At 37.4% G+C, this 18,578-nt stretch overlaps 4 protein-coding genes across 6 annotated transcripts; all 4 read left to right on the top strand.

The window, feature by feature from the left end:
- Positions 1-275: 275 nt before the first annotated feature.
- Positions 276-8,155, top strand: LOC110782575 (uncharacterized). Its single transcript, XM_021986744.2, has 15 exons — positions 276-612; positions 2,580-2,699; positions 3,464-3,523; positions 3,628-3,729; positions 4,317-4,391; positions 4,474-4,592; positions 5,082-5,183; positions 5,260-5,376; positions 5,968-6,036; positions 6,183-6,249; positions 6,460-6,513; positions 6,596-6,685; positions 7,389-7,451; positions 7,537-7,578; positions 7,758-8,155. The coding sequence occupies exons 1-15, from the start codon at positions 595-597 to the stop codon at positions 7,872-7,874; spliced, it is 1,215 nt and encodes a 404-aa protein (XP_021842436.2). The 5' UTR covers positions 276-594; the 3' UTR covers positions 7,875-8,155.
- Positions 8,156-9,558: 1,403 nt separating this feature from the next.
- On the top strand, positions 9,559-14,275 carry LOC110782583 (septin and tuftelin-interacting protein 1 homolog 1). 3 transcript variants are annotated; one of them, XM_056828672.1, is made up of 5 exons: positions 9,559-12,471; positions 13,735-13,809; positions 13,892-14,010; positions 14,088-14,121; positions 14,200-14,275. In XM_056828672.1, the coding sequence occupies exon 1, from the start codon at positions 9,850-9,852 to the stop codon at positions 12,460-12,462; it is 2,613 nt and encodes an 870-aa protein (XP_056684650.1). In that variant the 5' UTR covers positions 9,559-9,849; the 3' UTR covers positions 12,463-12,471; positions 13,735-13,809; positions 13,892-14,010; positions 14,088-14,121; positions 14,200-14,275. The 3 variants fall into 3 exon arrangements, with proteins under 3 accessions (XP_056684650.1, XP_056684651.1, XP_056684649.1); XM_056828673.1 differs by lacking the exon at positions 14,088-14,121; XM_056828671.1 differs by having other exon boundaries at positions 13,892-14,121.
- Positions 14,276-14,860: 585 nt separating this feature from the next.
- On the top strand, positions 14,861-15,482 carry LOC130460898 (FRIGIDA-like protein 3). The gene has a single exon (XM_056828675.1). The coding sequence runs from the start codon at positions 14,985-14,987 to the stop codon at positions 15,480-15,482; it is 498 nt and encodes a 165-aa protein (XP_056684653.1). The 5' UTR covers positions 14,861-14,984.
- Positions 15,483-15,584: 102 nt separating this feature from the next.
- LOC110782594 (PLASMODESMATA CALLOSE-BINDING PROTEIN 5) lies at positions 15,585-18,044 on the top strand. Its single transcript, XM_056828674.1, has 4 exons — positions 15,585-15,888; positions 17,065-17,400; positions 17,478-17,508; positions 17,705-18,044. Exons 1-4 carry the CDS (start codon positions 15,585-15,587, stop codon positions 17,796-17,798), a joined length of 765 nt encoding a protein of 254 aa, XP_056684652.1. The 3' UTR covers positions 17,799-18,044.
- The last annotated feature ends 534 nt before the right edge of the window (positions 18,045-18,578 follow it).

The raw sequence follows: 18,578 nt of genomic DNA, 5'->3' as shown, positions 1-18,578 counted from the left end.
AACTCATGCCAAATCGATACATGTAAAAATCCGGCCCAATAAAGCTCCTTCTCCTTTACCATATGTGATATGTACAATTGTATATGTGTTCTATTAGCCGGATAAAATCTAAACTGATTAGCTGGTCAATTATAAAACACGATTGAAACTTATTGACCTGATAAAATCTGATTGCAACTTTATTTTACTTGTTAGACTTGAAAATGTGCAAGGTGAAAAGAACATGCTTCATTGTTCAATTTCATTTATATGTAATAAATATTTTTTCCCAAAACCCCATAACTTAACTCCCTTTTTGAGCACCATAGTCTCCATATTCAAATGTCGGAAAGGGAAAGATGGGTAGCAATGAGTACGGAGCACGAAGCATTGCATCTCTTCTTCTTTACATTTACAGTAACAGAGGTTTATGCTTTATATAGGGCCCCACTTTCTTCTCCCTTGAACATTCTTGGGTTTCCATTTTTGGCTTTAATCAATGCCAAGCAACCTAACTTTTTGGCCACTCTCCACTCCTAAATCTATCTTCCCTTTTCACTATTTACAAAGAATCAAATTCACTGTTTTTCTATCTTTTTTCGTTTTCCCCAGGAGATGAAGCCCTCCAAGTTTGTAAGTTTTCCCCCTTTTTTTTATTAATTGTTCTTCTTTTTTCATAATAAGAATGTATGATAATCATTAAAGTTTTGATTTTTCATTTTGTGTTTTTGATATGAATGCTGTTGCTCAAGCTTTAGTTAGTAAACTGCGAATATTCTTAGTTGTTATGCATACTTAGATTCGATTATTGTATAATTATTTTGGCAACATTGGAATTTTTTAAATATGTTTGTGTTAATTTTTGTTGTTTGACATGAAGTTTGGATGAATTGATAAATGGTAATACTAGTTTGGTCAAATAATGTCATGGGATTTGTGGTAATTATACATAGTTGCAGTTTTTATTCTCTTTTTCAGTAGCTATTATGAACATTTTAAGACAGATGAGAGAAAGAAAAAATGGGGTTTCATTTTACTATCCGATAGTAGTAGCAAGATGAAAGTATAGGGACCATCAAATTCAATTAGTAGTATAAGAGAGATGAGGGAGGGAAACCGGATTTTTCGTTGCGAAATCCTAGTAGCTGGATGGAAATGGAGGCTTGGAGGAATAACTGTGTTTCATTACTAATATGAAGGTGGTTTCTAGACTGGTGAAAGAAAGAAAAATGGGGTTTTCAACTTTCCATTGTTCAGTATTTGTAGAAAAATAACTACTTTATTATGATAAACTACTATTTACAGGTCTTGAGATTAATGAGTGGAGAAAACTGGGTTTAGTATTGGTATGGAAGTAGAAGAATCACAATCTTAATGTACTAGTATGAAGCTTTTTGGCCACCTTCAGTTTTGTGACAAACCAGTGTTACTGGAATTTCCTCATCAGTGAGCAAATTCTGAATCACAAACCATCAATCTGAACGGTTAACCCCACTACCAAGCCTAATTTGGATCAAGAGTGAATTTGGCGAATCTGATAATAGGTCTATTTTGAACCATCTTATTAGTTTCATAAGAAAAAAGGGATTTTGGGTCTTATTGGTTTCATATGAATAGATTAACCGGAAGAATATGTTTTTCCTTAACAATCCAATTAGAGTATCCGGTGAGGATAAACGACCATATTCCAGGCAACAATTGGTCAGGTTATTATCGATGCATTAGATGTAAAATTTTGTTTCTGCATTAATCATACCAAAGCAGAGGTCATACCAAATAGTGTACATGTTACAGCTGTCTGATTGATATGGGACAGTGGAGTGTAGTACAAATGCAACCAACAATAAAGATGTTGCAAATTTTTGTTTGGATATTCTTTTGTTAGATGCAGTTTGGTCTACCAAAAACCATGTTACAGTGTATTAATGTTTATAGAGTACATCCGAGCACTTGAGCCAGTACCAAGTAACATGTAAGTGACGTGCAAAATATTTTCTGTGCCAATATATATGTAGTACCTCCGTTTCAAAACGATCTTTACGGTTACTATTTGCACAAATATTAAGACAAAATAGGGAAAGTGTGTAAAGAGGTGGGTAGATATAATAAAGTATGGATAAAGGATGGTAGATGGGTAAAAAGGTGGGTGGGTGTAGAAAAATATGAATGAAGTAGTAAGAGAAAGTGAGTGGAAAATTGTAAATGTTGGGGGTAAGAGGGGTAAATGTTCATGTCCAAATAGAATTAAGTAAAGTGTAAAAAACATTATGAAACAGACTAAAATGGAAAGTGTAAAGATCATTTAAAACGGAGGTAGTAGATAGGAAGGTGGGGGAAATGGCAAGGTTCCTTTATATTTTTTAATCTGGTTGCGTTATGATGGTTTATGTAAAGCGGAAAGCTTGATTTTTCAATAGAGTACATTATAGCAATCCTTAATAGTGGTTAAGAAATATATCAGATGGTTTATTGAGGTTTTTCTCCTAGATGAATGGTAGAATTAGTTGGGAATTTGGGATGTGAACTATATATAAGCACTGAAATTCATTGGTTTATCCACCTATCATATATGGTCTTAAATTTTGTATATCATCTACCAGGTGACTTCTGTTGGTTCTAAAAGACGAAGATCCTTTTCTATAAAGTCCCTTCCTACTCTGGCTTTGCTCTGTGCCACGGTTTTCATTGGCAGTGCATTCGTTGTAACGGATCATGGGGAGGTAATGTATCACTGTTTGATTTGCTCATGGTTTATATTTTATATTGATGTGTGTAGCTTATAATGTCATTTCCCTTACTCAGTCATTTGGCATCCTTGTCCACTACTTTTCCACATATGTGACTCCTGTTCCTTTTACAATACTCAAATCTTGTTTGCTCATATTCATGGTTTCTTTTGACTTTCAGCTTAACTAGTTGCATTGATGATGATATTCTTGAGAAAGTTTGAATATCTGGAGAATCTAAAAGCTCAAAAAAATAACAGCTTCTAGATCATTTTTTCCTTTTGTAGTTGATTTATACCCACTGAGGCTTAGTACTTCAACCTTGTACAGTTTGCTGACTGTCTTTGCTAATTCAAGAAGAGGGCTAAAGTGAACTTGTTTTCCTAAAATAAACCTCTCACACATCATAGAGGGTGACTTATAACTTTTAAGTAGTATGGTTTATGGAGTAGGTATGACTCGTATGAGTAAGGCAAGGGCTGAAAAAGTTTAACTTGAGTTGTAGGATTACTAATTAAAAAGAATGTTACAGCTGTGAAGAAGAAGGTTATGTGTTTTGAGAGAACTTCTACAAAATCAGAATTGACGCCATTTGGATTGTACTTGAGTTGTGACAACTTTTTTACACTTGATATATGGCCGTTGCAGTTTTCCATTTGTTTTAACTTTTTTACACTTGATATATGGCCGTTGCAGTTTTCCATTTGTTTTCATGTTACCGAGCTTTTGCTTATACGAGCTGTACTATAATATTGCAGAGTTTCTCACCACAGGGCATACTAAATATTTTTCTGAGAACAAGATCGAAGAATTGCGAGGTATGTAAATCAATAGGGTTTTATGGTCTTGTAGCATCATACCAATATTGATGTTCCATTATCTAACATGCGCTATTTCCTCGCATTGTATTCTTTGTTTTCAGGGGCAATGTAAACCTATTGGAACTGAAGGATTGCCAAAGGGTATTATTTCGAGCACTTCTGACTTAGAAATGCGACCACTGTGGGGTACACCAGTTAAGAAGGTTAGCAAATACAATATGATGTCAATAACTTTTGTACTTGTCTAAAGAAGAAGATTAAACAATCTGATTTGGACTGGTTGCAGTCTCTGTAATTGCCTATTCGGTGCTTACAGGTTGCTTGGCTTTTGTGCCTGTGTATAAGTTGTTGTTTTAGGAAGCCGGGTAGAGACATGTCTCTACTTCTTTCCTTTCTTGTAAACTTTCAGTTGGTTCAAGTAATAAAGTTTCACTTACCAAAATAAAATAAAATAGCTTTTGTACTTGCATCCTGCCCTCTAAATTTCTTTCATCTTCACAAATTGAGATGAAACTGAATCTATTGACTGACTGGTATTTGTAGACTTGTACCAATTGACTCGTTTTTGTAGTTTAGGCTCTTAGCTAGTTAGCTGACAATGTTAATAATTTAACTAACTTATAATGAGTAGGAAATGCAACCTGCTTAGATTACTTTACACATATACCTGTGGACGTCAACTCGTGAGGCATGACATCAAATGTGTTTTGACCTCAAATGTGTTTGATTCCTCTGTTATCTGATATGACTTTTTCTTCCTTCTCATGTCTGTCCCTTTTCCATAACCCAGAAATCAAATCTGAACTTGTTGGCCATGGCTGTTGGTTTGAAGCAGAAGGAAAGTGTGGATAAAATCGTGAGGAAGGTGAGAAGACAATTCTCTTTGAAGTTATGGCTTCATTGTTTATCAGCTGCTGAACTGAATGTACATTATTGCCCTCCTGCAGTTTGTAGGATACAATTTTGTCGTGATGCTTTTTCATTATGATGGCAATATGGATGACTGGAAGGACTTGGGGTGGAGTACCCGTGCATTGCACATTGTTGCTACCCATCAAACTAAATGGTATTTACATAGACTGGTTTTACATAGAACTGGTTATTGGACAGGGTAGCCTAATGGGTATAGGGTTTGGGTAATGTTAATAGGGTTCTTATTGGTTAGGGATCTTATTGGACATAGCCTTTATTGGATAGGGTCAATATAGGGCCAAGGTTATAACACGATAATTTTGAAAACTAAACTAGTTATGATATAATAATTTGTATGGATAGCTTCGTATTCACTTGTATTCGCATTCGACTCTTTCTTTAAAAAAATTCCTTGTTTGTTTATTGACTTGCCCACTATCGGCCCGCTATTGACCCCTGACCCGCTTTGATCCGTCCATTATTGACCCGCTTAAATTTACCCCTTTCATTACTCGACCTGCTTTTGACCCGTGCTTTTGACCCGCACTGACCCTGACCCTACCCACCCAATAACCAGGTCTAGTTTTACATAATGTCTACAACATTTCTGGGAACAACATACATCTCATTATCTTCCCTTCAGGTGGTTTGCAAAGCGTTTCTTACATCCTGATATTGTATCTCAATACTCGTACATTTTCCTCTGGGATGAAGACCTTGGAGTTGAAAATTTCAGTGTACAACGGTAATCTAGCCTTCTATTACTTCTGTCAGCTCCTTCTATAAATTCTGCTTCTTACTTTCTGCTATAATTTTTTCAGCTATTTATATGTCATCAAGAAAGAAGGTCTAGAGATATCTCAACCTGCACTTGATCCTGATAAATCAGAGGTTCATCATAAACTTACAGCTAGACAGAAGGGCGCACTTGTGCACAGGTTAGCCTTTTATTTTAAATATTTTAAATAGGGCAGTTTACCGTGGTATGACTGCTTTTAGTAGTCACAAACACATTTTCTTTCTTTTGAGAGATCTAGACTCCGTTTGGTTTGGTGTAAAACGTTTTCAGTGTAAATGATTTTCCAAGGGAAAACACAATTCCAAACTAGTTTTCTTTTGTTTGGTTCCTTGAAGAAAAATGGGAGAAGATGGTGAAGATTGAGAGGAAGAAGGGAGTGGGAGGTAAAGAGGAGATGAAAGTTGGAAAAATGGGTTCCCTCCCTTTCAAATGGAAAATGTTTTTCACCTAGGGAGTTATGAAAAATTGTTTTCCATCCCTTGCCAAACCAAACAACGTAAAATGGTTGAAAATGGGAAAATCGTTTTCCATGCGTTTTACACCCTACCAAACGGAGCCAATGGTTGATTGTGAAATTGAGCAGTTTTATTCATTTGATCACTTAGTTCAGTTGTTTAAGACTGCAGCTTTTTAGTGTTTGTCTTTTCCGCTTGGCGGTTAAAAACCAGTGTCTATGAAAAAATCCTTACCCCTGTATGTATTTGTTGCCGTTATCTTAATGGACTTGCAGGAGAATCAACAAAGTCCTTCCCGGTGGGAGAAAGTGTGATGAAAATAGTACTGAACCTCCTTGCACAGGGTAAAAATCTGATGCTTTCTCTTCCTTTCTTCCACCCCCCCCCCCTTTTTTTTTGAGTTAATGGGGTTGGTAACTCCCGAGTTTCACTTGTCTTAGTTGTCTATACGTTGTTTAATCTGGAATTGAGCAATGCTGCTGATATATAGGTGGGTGGAGATGATGGCTCCAGTTTTCTCCCGAGCTGCATGGCGCTGTGCATGGTATATAATCCAGGTGTGTTTTCTTCACCATACTATTACATTTTACAATAGTACAGACTATATTACATATGTAAGTTCATGAAAACATGCCCCTCAAAAAATTTAAAAAAGGCCATATAGCTCAATATGTCCACGATACTTTGGTTAGTGAATGTGGATTAGAATAATTGGTACAGACGCATGATTGTTGTATGACAACCTTCAAATTTCGTACGTTTTGCAGAATGACTTGGTTCATGCCTGGGGTGTGGATTTCCAGCTTGGTTACTGTGCTCAGGTATTTCAATTTTTCTTCATTCCATTTCCTGAATTCTCTGATATGCGGATTTCTGATGTCTATCATTATTTATGTTTTATAGGGAGATAGAACCAGAAAAATTGGCATTGTTGATTCTGACTATGTTATTCACTATGGCCTTCCTACACTGGGGGGGACATCACAGAACAAGGTATAAATCCAAATCGATTAACGAGAAACTGGCTTAGTTTGCTCATTTTGCTGTTCACTTCAGAGTCTTGAATTGTGGCATCAACCATATGGCTTATATTTTTGCACTCTTGAGTTAGGGTTTTACAATCATATGCTACTTTCTTCTCCTGATACCTTGATAGACTGTAACACAATGGCCTCTCCCGCTCCCAAATAAAGATGGCTGTGGGCCGTGCCGGGCCGATCCAACATGAAAAAGTCCAGCCCTGCATGGGCACGAAAAAAGCACGGCCCGGCATGAACACGAAATTGTGACCCGGATTTTTTTTGATAAAAGCATGACAAGGCACGACACGACTCGACCCGACACGACAAAGCACGATAATATAGTAAAACTAGGCTTAGGCACAACGGCCCGGCCCCGGCATGACAAGGCCTGTGTCGGGCATGGACTTTGTTTTGAAGTTTCCGACCCAGCCCGGCCCGAGGTAGAATGGGTTCGCCTGGCCAGGCTCATGTGTTCGACCCGAAGCCCGACCTGTCCGGCCCACGGCCAGTGTGCGCGACCCGAAGCCATCTTTATTCCCAAAAGCAGGATTTAAAAAAACAAAATTTCCCTATACATAGTAGTTTTGTTCTTCACCATACAATGGAAAATGGAAACCCATAGCTGTGATATATTGTTCAGATGTAACATTACTCTTTATGATATTTTTATGCAGACTGATACTGAAGCCTCAACTCAGGCAGCTGAAAAAACCTCCTCGTTGGATTCATCGCAAGGGGTACCTACATGAATACCTAATATAGTCTTCTTGAAACATTCGAAGAAATTACTTACATTCTTATTCATCTATGTTACATTTGCAGGAAACATCAACGTCCGAGACAACAACTGATGCAAGAAACTCAGTGAGTCCCGAAAGACTCTGAATGTTCCTTCTTATATATAGATTCTCTCAACAATATCTAAGAAATCCTGAGTTTTTCTTAACTTTCTGCTCAAATTAATTTTACATGATGCTATTTTTTCTGCATGGGAAGTACTAGAACAAGAACTTGAAAGAATATTTAAAATCATTCTTCTGCAGGTGCGGAAACAGTCATTAACAGATTTAGAGAGATTCAAGAATAGATGGAAGAAAGCAGTGAAAGATGACGATTGCTGGATCGATCCATTTCAGCGACCTATGAAGAAGAATTGCTGATACATACAAAGTACAGATATATATCTTTGATCAATACAATCTTATTCTTTTTAGTTGAAATATTAGAAGATTTTGTAACAGAAGTAACACACTCCCATGATAAGCATCAATTTTCCAGACAGCTTATTCTACTGCTGCATATATATCAGACAAGCAGATGGAGGTTTTGCTTGAATATAGTTTATACAAGGCCAAACATGTAAAATTGTAATACCATTATACATATATATGAATCCAAACAGATTACATATACATATATATGAGATGGGTGTTTTTTATCCCTTCCTGTATAGCCTGTTACAACTTTCTGTTGATTATTTTTTGACAAAAGTGGCAATTGTTGCCTGGTAGACGAAGCTTCCCCATAATTCAGACTTTGTAATTTCTCTGCGGAAATATTGTTCAATCCATTTTATCTACTGGGTTCATTTCTTGTCATGTTCGGTTGGGGTTAGAAGCGCAGGCGGAAGCAAATGAAGGATTGAGAAAAATAGACAAAGAGAGGGACAAGATAACGAAAAATAGATATACGCAAATTAATGTGGGAAAATCCTTTCGAAAGAGGTAAAAACCCACAAACGACGAGCACTAATTATCCGATATATAAAAAGGAGTATAAGAGTACAACCCTGAAGGGTTTTAGATTATGGTATGATTCTCTAGTTTATATTGTGTAGGAACGTGATGTGTGTTTATGTGTATTTTTGTGCGTCAGATACAAGAGGAGCATACTGAATATTCAGACATTAAAAGACTCCTCCTCTCGTTCGACAAGTGGGAAATCAAGCATATTTGTAGAGAAGCTAATAGAGCAGCCGACTGGATTGCTAATGTTGGGCATCTAATTAGTGACAAAATGTATATAGATCCTTGTAATAGCCCGCAGTTGTTTTCTATTATCTGTAGTGATTACTTAGGAGTGACCCTCGAGCGGAGGGACTCTTAATGTATTATTCATCTTACCTTTCAAAAAAAAAAAAAAAAAAAAAAAGGTAGCCTTGACCTAGGAAACCAAGAATTACAACCTTGGAGGCCAAGGAGTTTTCAAGCCTTGGTGACCAAGGAGATAATTAAATAAGGAAACGTTACTTGTAATAATTAGAATTTGTGACATGTACCCAACATGTTTAATTTAAATCCGTTTTACTCTACATTAACACCTAGATTTTGTGAAATTTGTTTGAGAGAGCTAAGGTAGCGTTGTTTTCACCTGAATTTCCCTTATCTTATCTTACCTGAATAAGAATATCTCGCTAACCTGTTTGGGAGCGTGTAACGTACACAACAAAGCCTTATAACTTTCATTATACATTTGAAAAAATTATAAAATTCGATAACTTGAAAGTATATTTCGAGACGAATCTAACAAAATTCCACATGAATATATATTTTTTTACATATAAATCACAAAAACTAGCTATATAAGAATATGTGAATAGTGCCAAAACCTAAAATGGTACAATTAAAAATAAATAAATGGAACCAATGATGCCTTGGCCTAGTGGTTAAAACTGAGGGCCTGTGTACAATAGGTCTCAGGTTCGAATCCCCCGCTCCCATTTGTAATTTATACTTGTGGCTCATTCGCACCCAAAAAATTAAATAAATGGAGGAAGTATTATTTTCAATACATTTACGAAAATGACACCCACCATATTTGGTTAATCTCGAAAATTATTTTAGAAATTTCTCCACTCACGCAGTTAACGAATTAAGTTGAAATTCACAGAAGTCGTTAATTGAAACCTCCTAAAAATCACCAAATCACTCAATTGAAATCACCACAATTCTCCCTCTCTTTCCCTCTCAATCCCGGAATTTCTCTCTCCTCTTGGTTCGCTTGAGTAGCGGAAGAAGGTTAAGTGCACAACCAGCAAAGGTACTTCTTCTCTTCATTCTATCAACAAATTGTAGGTTTTTTAGGGTTTTGTTGCAATCGTTGTTCTCTATTTAATTAGTTAAAATTCAATAAATAATGGATGAGCATCAAGACATGGAGAAATTTGGGATGGAAAATGATTTTGAGGGGGGCCAGTATATGGGGGAAGAATTTTTTTACAGAAAGCGGAAAGAAAAAACAGTTCAATCTAAGGATGATGCAACATATGGTATATTTGCATCCAGTAGTTCTGAAGATGATGATGGTTCCTTAACTGGGAAGAAGAAGAACAAGAGGCGAAAAGGGGGGATTATTAAGAAGGCAGATTACTCGAAACCCATAAATTTTATTTCCACTGGTATTTTTGCTCCTAATGAGGAGGTTAAGCTTAATACCAAAGAGGGTATTGAAAATTCTGAGGGTGAGGAGGGTGCAGATGGGTCCAAACCCGGGCTTGGGCTTGGGTTTGGGTTAGGTGCTGGGGCGAATGTTGGAGCTGGATTGGGGTTTGGGGAGAAAGGATTGGGAGGTAGGAGGGATGATGATGATGGTGAAGGGGAAGAGGATGATGAAGAGTTGTTCTTGCCAACCAGCTTTGGGAGGAAGATCAAGGAAGGGGCAGAAAAACGGCGTGAGAAGGCGAAATTGGTTGGGCGCAGTAGTGGGGGGAGTAAGTCTCAATCGGGAGGGGTAAGGAAAGGTTCAGATGTGTTGGATGGTAATGTGGGGGTTTTTGAGAAGCACACAAAAGGGATTGGGTTGAAGTTGCTAGAGAAGATGGGTTATGGTGGTGGTGGGTTGGGGAAGAATCAACAGGGTATTGTTGCTCCGATCGAGGCAACGAAGAGGCCAAAGGGGGAGGGGCTAGGGTTTAATGACTACCAGGGGAATAAGAGTTTGCCAACCTTGGTGAATATACCTCCACCACCTGAATTGGAGGAAAAGCAAGTGTCTTTGAAGAGGGAGGAAAAACCATGGAAGAAACAAGCTCGAACTCGTGCTAAGAAGAAAGAAAGTATTATCACCCCAGATGAGTTTTTGGCTATGAAGGCAGAGGCACAAGGGCCGGAGTTAGTACTTCAGAAGGTGGTGGATATGAGGGGTCCACAGGTTCGGGTGTTAACAAATCTGCAAAATCTGAATGCAGAAGAGAAAGCTAGGGAAAGTGATATTCCCATGCCAGAGTTGCAGCACAACATTAGATTAATAGTAGACTTGGAAGAGCTTAACATTCAGAAGGTGGATCAGGATTCCAGGAATGAGAGAGAAACTGTGGTTGCATTGCAGAAGGAAAAGGAAATGCTACAGGTAGATGCTGTGCGCCAGAAGAAGCAGATTGATTCTATGATGGAGGTTTTGCTGGTTTTAGATCGTATTGAGGAAGAGAATACGTCCGGGAAATTGACTTTAGAGTCACTTGCAAAGTCCTTTGGAGATCTCCAGAGGAGGTTTCCTGAGGAGTATAAGCTAGGTAACTTGTCTTGCATAGTATGTTCACTTGCTCTTCCTATGTTAATTAGAGTATTCCAAGGATGGGACCCACTTCAGAACCCATTGCATGGTATGGATGTTATAGCTATGTGGAAAGGTTTGTTGCAGGGAGATGAGGATTATGACATTTTTGAGGATGCATCAGCTCCATATTCACAGTTGGTGGCTGAAGTAGTGTTTCCGGCGGTTAGAATAGCGGGTATAAACACATGGCAGGCTAGAGATCCAGAGCCTATGCTCCGGTTTCTAGAATCATGGGAGAAGTTGCTTCCACGGTCCGTGCTACAGTCACTTCTTGATATGGTTGTGATGCCTAAGTTGTCTGAAGCAGTGAATTCTTGGGAACCTTGTAGGGAAACTATACCGATCCATGTGTGGGTGCACCCTTGGCTTCCATTGCTTGGACAGAAGCTGGAGACTCTCTATCAAGCTATTCGTATAAAATTAGGAACTGTTCTTTATAAATGGCATCCTAGTGATATGTCAGCCTATACTATCCTATCACCTTGGAAGACGGTATTCGATGCTTCAAGTTGGGAACAACTTATTTGCCGGTCCATCCTTCCGAAGTTGATAGATGTGATGAAGGAATTTCAAGTTAATCCTGCTAATCAAAAACTTGATCAGTTTTACTGGGTCATGACTTGGGCTTCTGCAGTTCCCATACATCACATGGTTACCTTACTGGAGTCGCAATTCTTCAACAAATGGCAGCAAGTTTTGTACCACTGGCTTTGTACAAGTCCAAACTTTGAAGAGGTTCTGAAATGGTACAATGGATGGAAAGATCTTTTTCCTGCAGAACTTTTGGCCAACGAACGTATTCGGATGCAGCTAAACCAAGGCCTGGAGATGATGAGCCAGGCTGCTGAAGGTTTGGAGATGGTTCAGCCTGGCGTGAAGGAGAACATTAGCTATATGAGGGTGCAAGAACAAAGACAATACGAGGCTCAATTGAAAGCCTCCCAACAAACAGATGATGTGCCTAAGACCTTAAAAGAAGTTGTCGAATTCTATGCACAGCAACAAGGCTTGCTCTTCAAGCCAAAACCTGGGAGATTACACAACCATCACCAAGTATATAGCTTTGGTAGTGTAAGCATTACTGTGGACTCCTTACATCAGAAGATCTACGCTCAAAGCCATGGAGAATGGTCTTTGGTTACTCTTGATCAACTCCGGCAAATGCAGAACATTTCTGGTCCGGGACGGCACTGAGCTTTGCTGGTAGGCTGGTGCCCCATTCCCCTTTTTTTGGGCAGCTTTATAAGTTACCGGTGCCTGACAAAACATACCTATGGTCTTCCAGTTGCTAAAACAAATTTTTGCATAAGTAATTTTATAAAGTTTTTAACACACTTTTTGAGCCTTTACTGTTAATTTCATTTGTGGTGTGCAAAGGATGGTTGGTGTTCAAGTTCAAATATTAGATTAGCTTTTTTGTCGACTAATACTATAATTGACTAAAACTAATATCCTATCTTGATCTATATGTTTCTTCTGATCTTCGCTGTTCATTTGGTTGGTTTGGAAATCAATCAATTAATAGTTTTATGGTTAATCTTGTCACGTTGTCAGCCTGTTTTCTTTTTTCTATAAAGGTGGGAGATTTTTACTTTTTTAGCAGAATGCTGAGCAAGAAGGCTTCTCGAATGATCTGTGGAAATTCATAGATTTGACTGCATGACTCTACAACTTTTTGCCCCATTTTAGGTGTTAGGAGTAATTTGGATGTGAAAACTATAAATTTGTGGGAATTTTGGATTTCTTTTTATCAGAATGGGATGGGATCTGGTTGTTGTCTTGCTTAAGAAGTGTGCCTCAGAGCCTTCTCAGATTTGTTCCTTATGGAAGAATATGGGTTGAGATTCTTGAGAATATTTATTGTATTTTCATTTTTCTATAGTCAATGAATTGTGTTTACATTAAGGTATTGGATATTAACACTCTAAATAGGCAGGGGAATGAACAATAGTTTTCATTATTGGTGCTGTGTTGAAGTGCTTTGAAACCATCCAATATTCTATTCCTCCCCTAGAAGAATATATAGTTATGAACTTAATAAAAGTGAGAGCTCCATGTTACTATTCATTTTGCGGAAAAATGAACAATGTTTTTGCCATGTAGGAATTTCTTTTTTGTTATGTTTTGCTTTCCTTCTCTCTTCTCATTTCTTCCTGGTTTTCATCCCCTCCACTCCTCCTTTTTCCTACCACTTGATTTCTCTACCCTCTCTCTTCTCACTCTGGTATTTGTAGTAAGATAAAACTCGCACCAACTTTTGTAGCTGACAATGTTGTGTGCAATAATTTAGTTTTGATTGTTGAATGATGGGAATTTGTGTGTATTTCCAACAATATCCTATGTGTAGGTCAATTACTTCACTATACCAGTGGATGTCCATTCATGACAATAAATGAATTTTGAATCCTCTGTCATCTGTTGAGTTTCTCTTCCTTCTTATGTCTGTCCCTTTTCCATATCACCCAGAAATCAAATCTGAACTTATTGGCCATGGCTGTTGGTTTGAAGCAGAAGGAAAGTGTGGATAGAATCGTGAGGAAGGTGAGAAGACAATTTTCTTTGAACTTATGGCTTCATTGTTTATCAGCTGCTGAACTGAATGTACATTATTGCCCTCCTGCAGTTTGTAGGATACAATTTTGTCGTGATGCTTTTTCATTATGATGGCAATATGGATGACTGGAAGGACTTGGGGTGGAGTACCCGTGCATTGCACATTGTTGCTACCCATCAAACTAAATGGTATATACATGTACCGGTCTTGCATCATGTCTACAACATTTCTGGTAACAGCATATATCTCATTATCTTCCCTTCAGGTGGTTTGAAAGTTGAAAATTTCAATGTTAAACGGTAATAAATCCTTCTATAAGTTCTGTCAGCTCCTTTAAGCAAGGTTCTGCTTCTTACTGTCTGCTATAACTTTTTCAGCTATTTATATGTCGTGAAGAAAGAAGGACTATAGATATCTCAGGCTGCACTTGATCCTGATAAATCGGAGGTTCATCATAAACTTACAGCTAGGCAAAAGAGGCCCGCTTTCAGAGGTTTTTGTCTTTCTTGAATTTGGACAGTCATCTCGCCTGGTGTTTGATCAGGTATCTTGGCTAGTTATTTTTTCTGCTATGTCCATCACACTCGTGTTTGTTATGTGGCTTGTGCCAGCTACCACAAAACTTTTACGAATTTGGATTCAGCACACATTGAATTCATTACTCGATTCAGCAAAAGTATAATATAGAAAGTTTTGATATCCTTCCACAATTTTAAGCCTAGAGATCTACGAGTACATCATAAACTGTGACATTTCTGATTGAAGGCTATTGGTCTATTATACTCCTTTCTTTCAGTGTCTATAGTTTACGAATTTACGTAGTATTGTTGCTGAAAGAAGACAGAGTTAAAATACATTTTGTCTCAATCTTAGTCCATGAAACTGTGTATTTGTAGCTAAGATATTTTTCTGATGTTATTTGTTGCATATTATTATAACAACAATGCTTACCCAAATTGTGTGCCAAACCAATATATCTAATCTCCCCCCTCCCTCCCTTTGATTTTATTTTATTGATTGTTGTTCTTTTTCCAGTTGTTTTTTAAATGGAGGATACTCATTCTGTTGGCGTGCTCATGGACTCTGCGACCTCCAAGATACAGCAACTTCAGAAAGCATTCGCTGAGCTTGAAAGTAACCGAGCTGTTACCCTAAATATGAAATGGAAGAGCTGGAAGCCCATTTTCACGGCCTGGAAAAGTCACTAAAAAGGCGTTTTCATGAGTTGGAAGACCAGGAAAAGGAATATGAAATCAAAACAATGGAAGCACAAGAGATACTAGAGAAGCGTAAAGCAGCTGTTGTGGCGAAGGAGGAGGCTTCTTTAGAGAAGCTTCAGGAGAAAAAGGATGCTGCTGTGTTTGCTATTTCAACTGCTAAAGAGAAGCAATGGAGGGTATTGTGTGAAGAATATTCTGAAGCCACCAGTGAGAGTCCGGGTGGAACCATGGAGGAAACACCAACTAATTCTATAGTATCTGTGATTACTTCTGAATACTCAAGTGGAACAGCTGAAGATGGAAGTCCAGAAGTGCAGTCAGCTGATAATGGAAATGGAGAGGTGGCATCTTATCCCGAGCTCATCAAACTATGTGAAGAGATGGATGCTGAGGGTCTTCATAATTTCATTCTGACAACCGCAAGAACCTTGCTTCAATGAGGGATGAAATACCACAGGCTTTGAATGCTGCATCTGACCCTGCTTGTTTGGTCCTTGATTCGCTGAAAAACTTCTACCGTGGTGATGTTGTGACAAATATGGATGCGAAAAAGGATTCAAGTCTTTTGGGTCTCCGCAACCTCTGTTTCTGCAATAGTCTCTGCAGATGTTAAGGCACGAGCAAAAGCTCTTGCTGAAGCGTGGAAGCCAAAACTCAATGAACTTGACATGGGAGCTGGCAGTGGAAACTCCTTGGAGGCTCATGCAATTTTACAACTTCTAGCTACTTTCTGTATTACGTCTGATTTCAACGCAGAAGAACTAACAAAACTAGTGCCTTTGGTGTCACGTCGTCGTCAAGCTGCTGATCTCTGCCGCTCACTTGGGTTATCTGACAAAATGCCAGGTCAGTTTTATTTATTATGTACTAGCCCAAAGTCTTGGAAGGATATGAAAAATGCAGGGTAGGCTTTGTTCTGGGCTCTTAACCTTGACATATTTGCTCTTAACCTTTCTCCACACAGATGTAGGATTAGGCGGAGTGTTTGGTATTTAACTGTGAACATCTTGTGAAAGTTAAAAAAACCTAACTACTATAGCTTGAACAGGCTATACTAAGCTGTTTTTGACTATGTACAGGTTCACCAAGCTTCTTTTGACTGTATATATTTAGTCCCACTTTTGTATTAGACATGTAACTACTTTTGATGAATATAAGAGTAAGGAAATGTATGTAAATATTCTAACTATATATTTTGCAGACGTAAAAACTTTAGTATTTTTTTCAATGTAAAAAATGGTGGATAATAATATAGATGATATTTTAACATTATGCTATTGTGTAGAAGTAAACAACTTTATAAACAAATCATTAAAACCAAGCCAACATGTGCAACGTACGTCCCTTTAACTAGTGTTACATAAAAAACCGCAAAACGTTAGTATTTACAAGTTTGTCATTGATATATATAACATTTGAAAATATTTAGGAAATTTCTCAGGCTGCCTACTTTTCATATTTTTAAAAAAAAAAAATCCTTATGAAAAAACAAAAGTTGAGAAGAGAGACACAAGTATTTAGAAAGGGTGTGAGTATTAAATAGGAAAAGTACATGGAGTATCCATTAGCCTTCCCTAAGAAACAATTGATTTGATCAAAGTAAAGAGTATCAGACGACAGACCTTATTTCTGCAACAAGAAAACTTGTGATGCTTCAACTTGTATTTATGACTTAGTTTCTTTGTTTAGCTTTCCCTACATTAAATTTAGTCCTCAAATTCATATATTCTTCCCAAAGAGTGTATTATGGTATTTTCTTTTCAGTGACACATTTAATTTCTTCACAAGGTCATGAAAAGGAGATTATTGTTTTGCAACACCTTGCTCGTCATCGCATGTTTTCTGGGTATGCTTCATCTTACTTATATTGCGTGTACATTCTTAATTATCTACGTACGTACCTTTTTACAACAATCTAGCAAGATAGATTGATATTTGATCCTTTATTTCTTTTTATTTTACAAAGTATTCGATTTTGTTATTATGGTTTGATGATTAAATTGTGGATGAAATTATGTGAAGTATGTACAAAGGGACGAGTGGAAGAAAAGGCAGAAGCAAGAATGCCAGTTACGACTCTGTCTCCTCCAGAAGGAAACACTACATTCCTGGATACTACATCTTGGTGTGTAGCAATTCCTGGGGCCTCTCAGATGGATCTACAGGTAGCATTAGATTGGGCATGTGGTGCCGGAAATGCCAATTGTGGTCCCATCAAATCCGGTAGACAGTGCTACGAGCCTAATACATTGGTGTCACACGCTTCCTACGCCTTCAACTCCTACTATCAGCAGAATGGTAACAATGACATTGCTTGCAACTTTGGTGGAACTGCTACATTAACAAATAAAGACCCAAGTAATTAACTTTATTCTATTCTTATCCAACTATTTTAACATACAACATCAATGCTAACCTTATTTAAACTATTGCAGGCTATGATAAATGTTCCTACGCTGTGTCCAGGTATCCTCAATTTTCTCATATTCCCATTCCCAAATAAACAAACCTCTATTCCTAAACAAGTGTCGCTTTTACATTTTCAATATATTTTTAAGACGGAATATAATTTTGTAAAATTTTATTAAGCAATATTAGGGGACGAGTAAAATTTCGAAAAATACTGATATGGAGTGTTTGTTTTTTGTTACACTTTTTTCAGGTCTCTAACCTCATCAACCACAAAACTGGATGTTCATAATGCAGAGATGAGCATTTTGATAGTGTTATGCATGACAATTTGGTTGAAGCTGTGATTATGATATGGAAATGTAGGATAACATATAAGAATAATTAGATAAAGAGAAATGGTTAACAAATGCTTTGTCGAGTTCCACATACGGAGTACGGACTACTTTTGATTTGGAAATTGTTATTTTGTTAGACAAATATATATGCTTTACTTTGGAAGTATGTCAAGAATATTTGACATAGTAATTGCCTTTTGTCCTGTTTATTTAACTCTAAAAGAGTTGCTTCTCATGCCCAAAAGCTCCTTTGTACGGAATTATACTTCCTCCATTTTTTTTAATTGCACCATCTTAGATTTCACGCTTGCCAATGCACTATTTTAACCATTAACTAGCGTTTGGGCGATGCCCCGGACTACACGTTGAATGTTATATGAAGCATTTTTCTACGCACTATTTACAAACGTTGGTATGCGAGTTTGACTTTTTTTTTTTTAATAACTATCCGAAAATCGTTTATTTTATTTGGATTTGGTGTGTCGTGCGTAGTCAATGGCGGATGTTCTATATGGCGCGGGTGGGCCCGCCACAAAATTTTTTGTAGTGTGTTTTCAGTTATACTATACTGTTTAATTTTTCTACTGCCCCCTCATAACAGTATCCAAGATCTGTCACTATACGTAGTATCTTTTTTAGTAATAATGTTCTTAAATTTTTTTGGGTTGTTATTATTGTATATATGTTATGATCCATATATGTGAAAAATGGACAATAAAAGATATGGTAATTATTCGAAATCATTTTCAATAATGATAACAAAATTACATTTTCTTGCAATCACTATTT

Source organism: Spinacia oleracea, chromosome 5 (genome assembly GCF_020520425.1).
Source record: "Spinacia oleracea cultivar Varoflay chromosome 5, BTI_SOV_V1, whole genome shotgun sequence".
NCBI lineage: Eukaryota > Viridiplantae > Streptophyta > Magnoliopsida > Caryophyllales > Amaranthaceae > Spinacia > Spinacia oleracea.
The sequence above is the reverse complement of the archived record's forward strand: the minus strand, read 5'-3'. Positions and strand labels throughout refer to the sequence as shown.

What these genes read in the sequence shown, in the direction of transcription:
- LOC110782583 (XM_056828673.1), top strand. Translation starts at nt 9,850, where the DNA reads ATGGATGAGCATCAAGACATGGAGAAATTTGGGATGGAAAATGATTTT.
- LOC110782575 (XM_021986744.2), top strand. An exon ending in TTGTAACGGATCATGGGGAG is followed by an intron (nt 2,700 to 3,463) that starts GTAATGTATCAC and finishes ATAATATTGCAG; the next exon opens with AGTTTCTCACCACAGGGCAT. An exon ending in TGGATAAAATCGTGAGGAAG is followed by an intron (nt 4,392 to 4,473) that starts GTGAGAAGACAA and finishes GCCCTCCTGCAG; the next exon opens with TTTGTAGGATACAATTTTGT.
- LOC110782594 (XM_056828674.1), top strand. Translation starts at nt 15,585, where the DNA reads ATGCGAAAAAGGATTCAAGTCTTTTGGGTCTCCGCAACCTCTGTTTCT. An exon ending in GTTATCTGACAAAATGCCAG is followed by an intron (nt 15,889 to 17,064) that starts GTCAGTTTTATT and finishes AATTATGTGAAG; the next exon opens with TATGTACAAAGGGACGAGTG. An exon ending in ATTAACAAATAAAGACCCAA is followed by an intron (nt 17,401 to 17,477) that starts GTAATTAACTTT and finishes AAACTATTGCAG; the next exon opens with GCTATGATAAATGTTCCTAC.
- LOC130460898 (XM_056828675.1), top strand. Translation starts at nt 14,985, where the DNA reads ATGGAAGAGCTGGAAGCCCATTTTCACGGCCTGGAAAAGTCACTAAAA.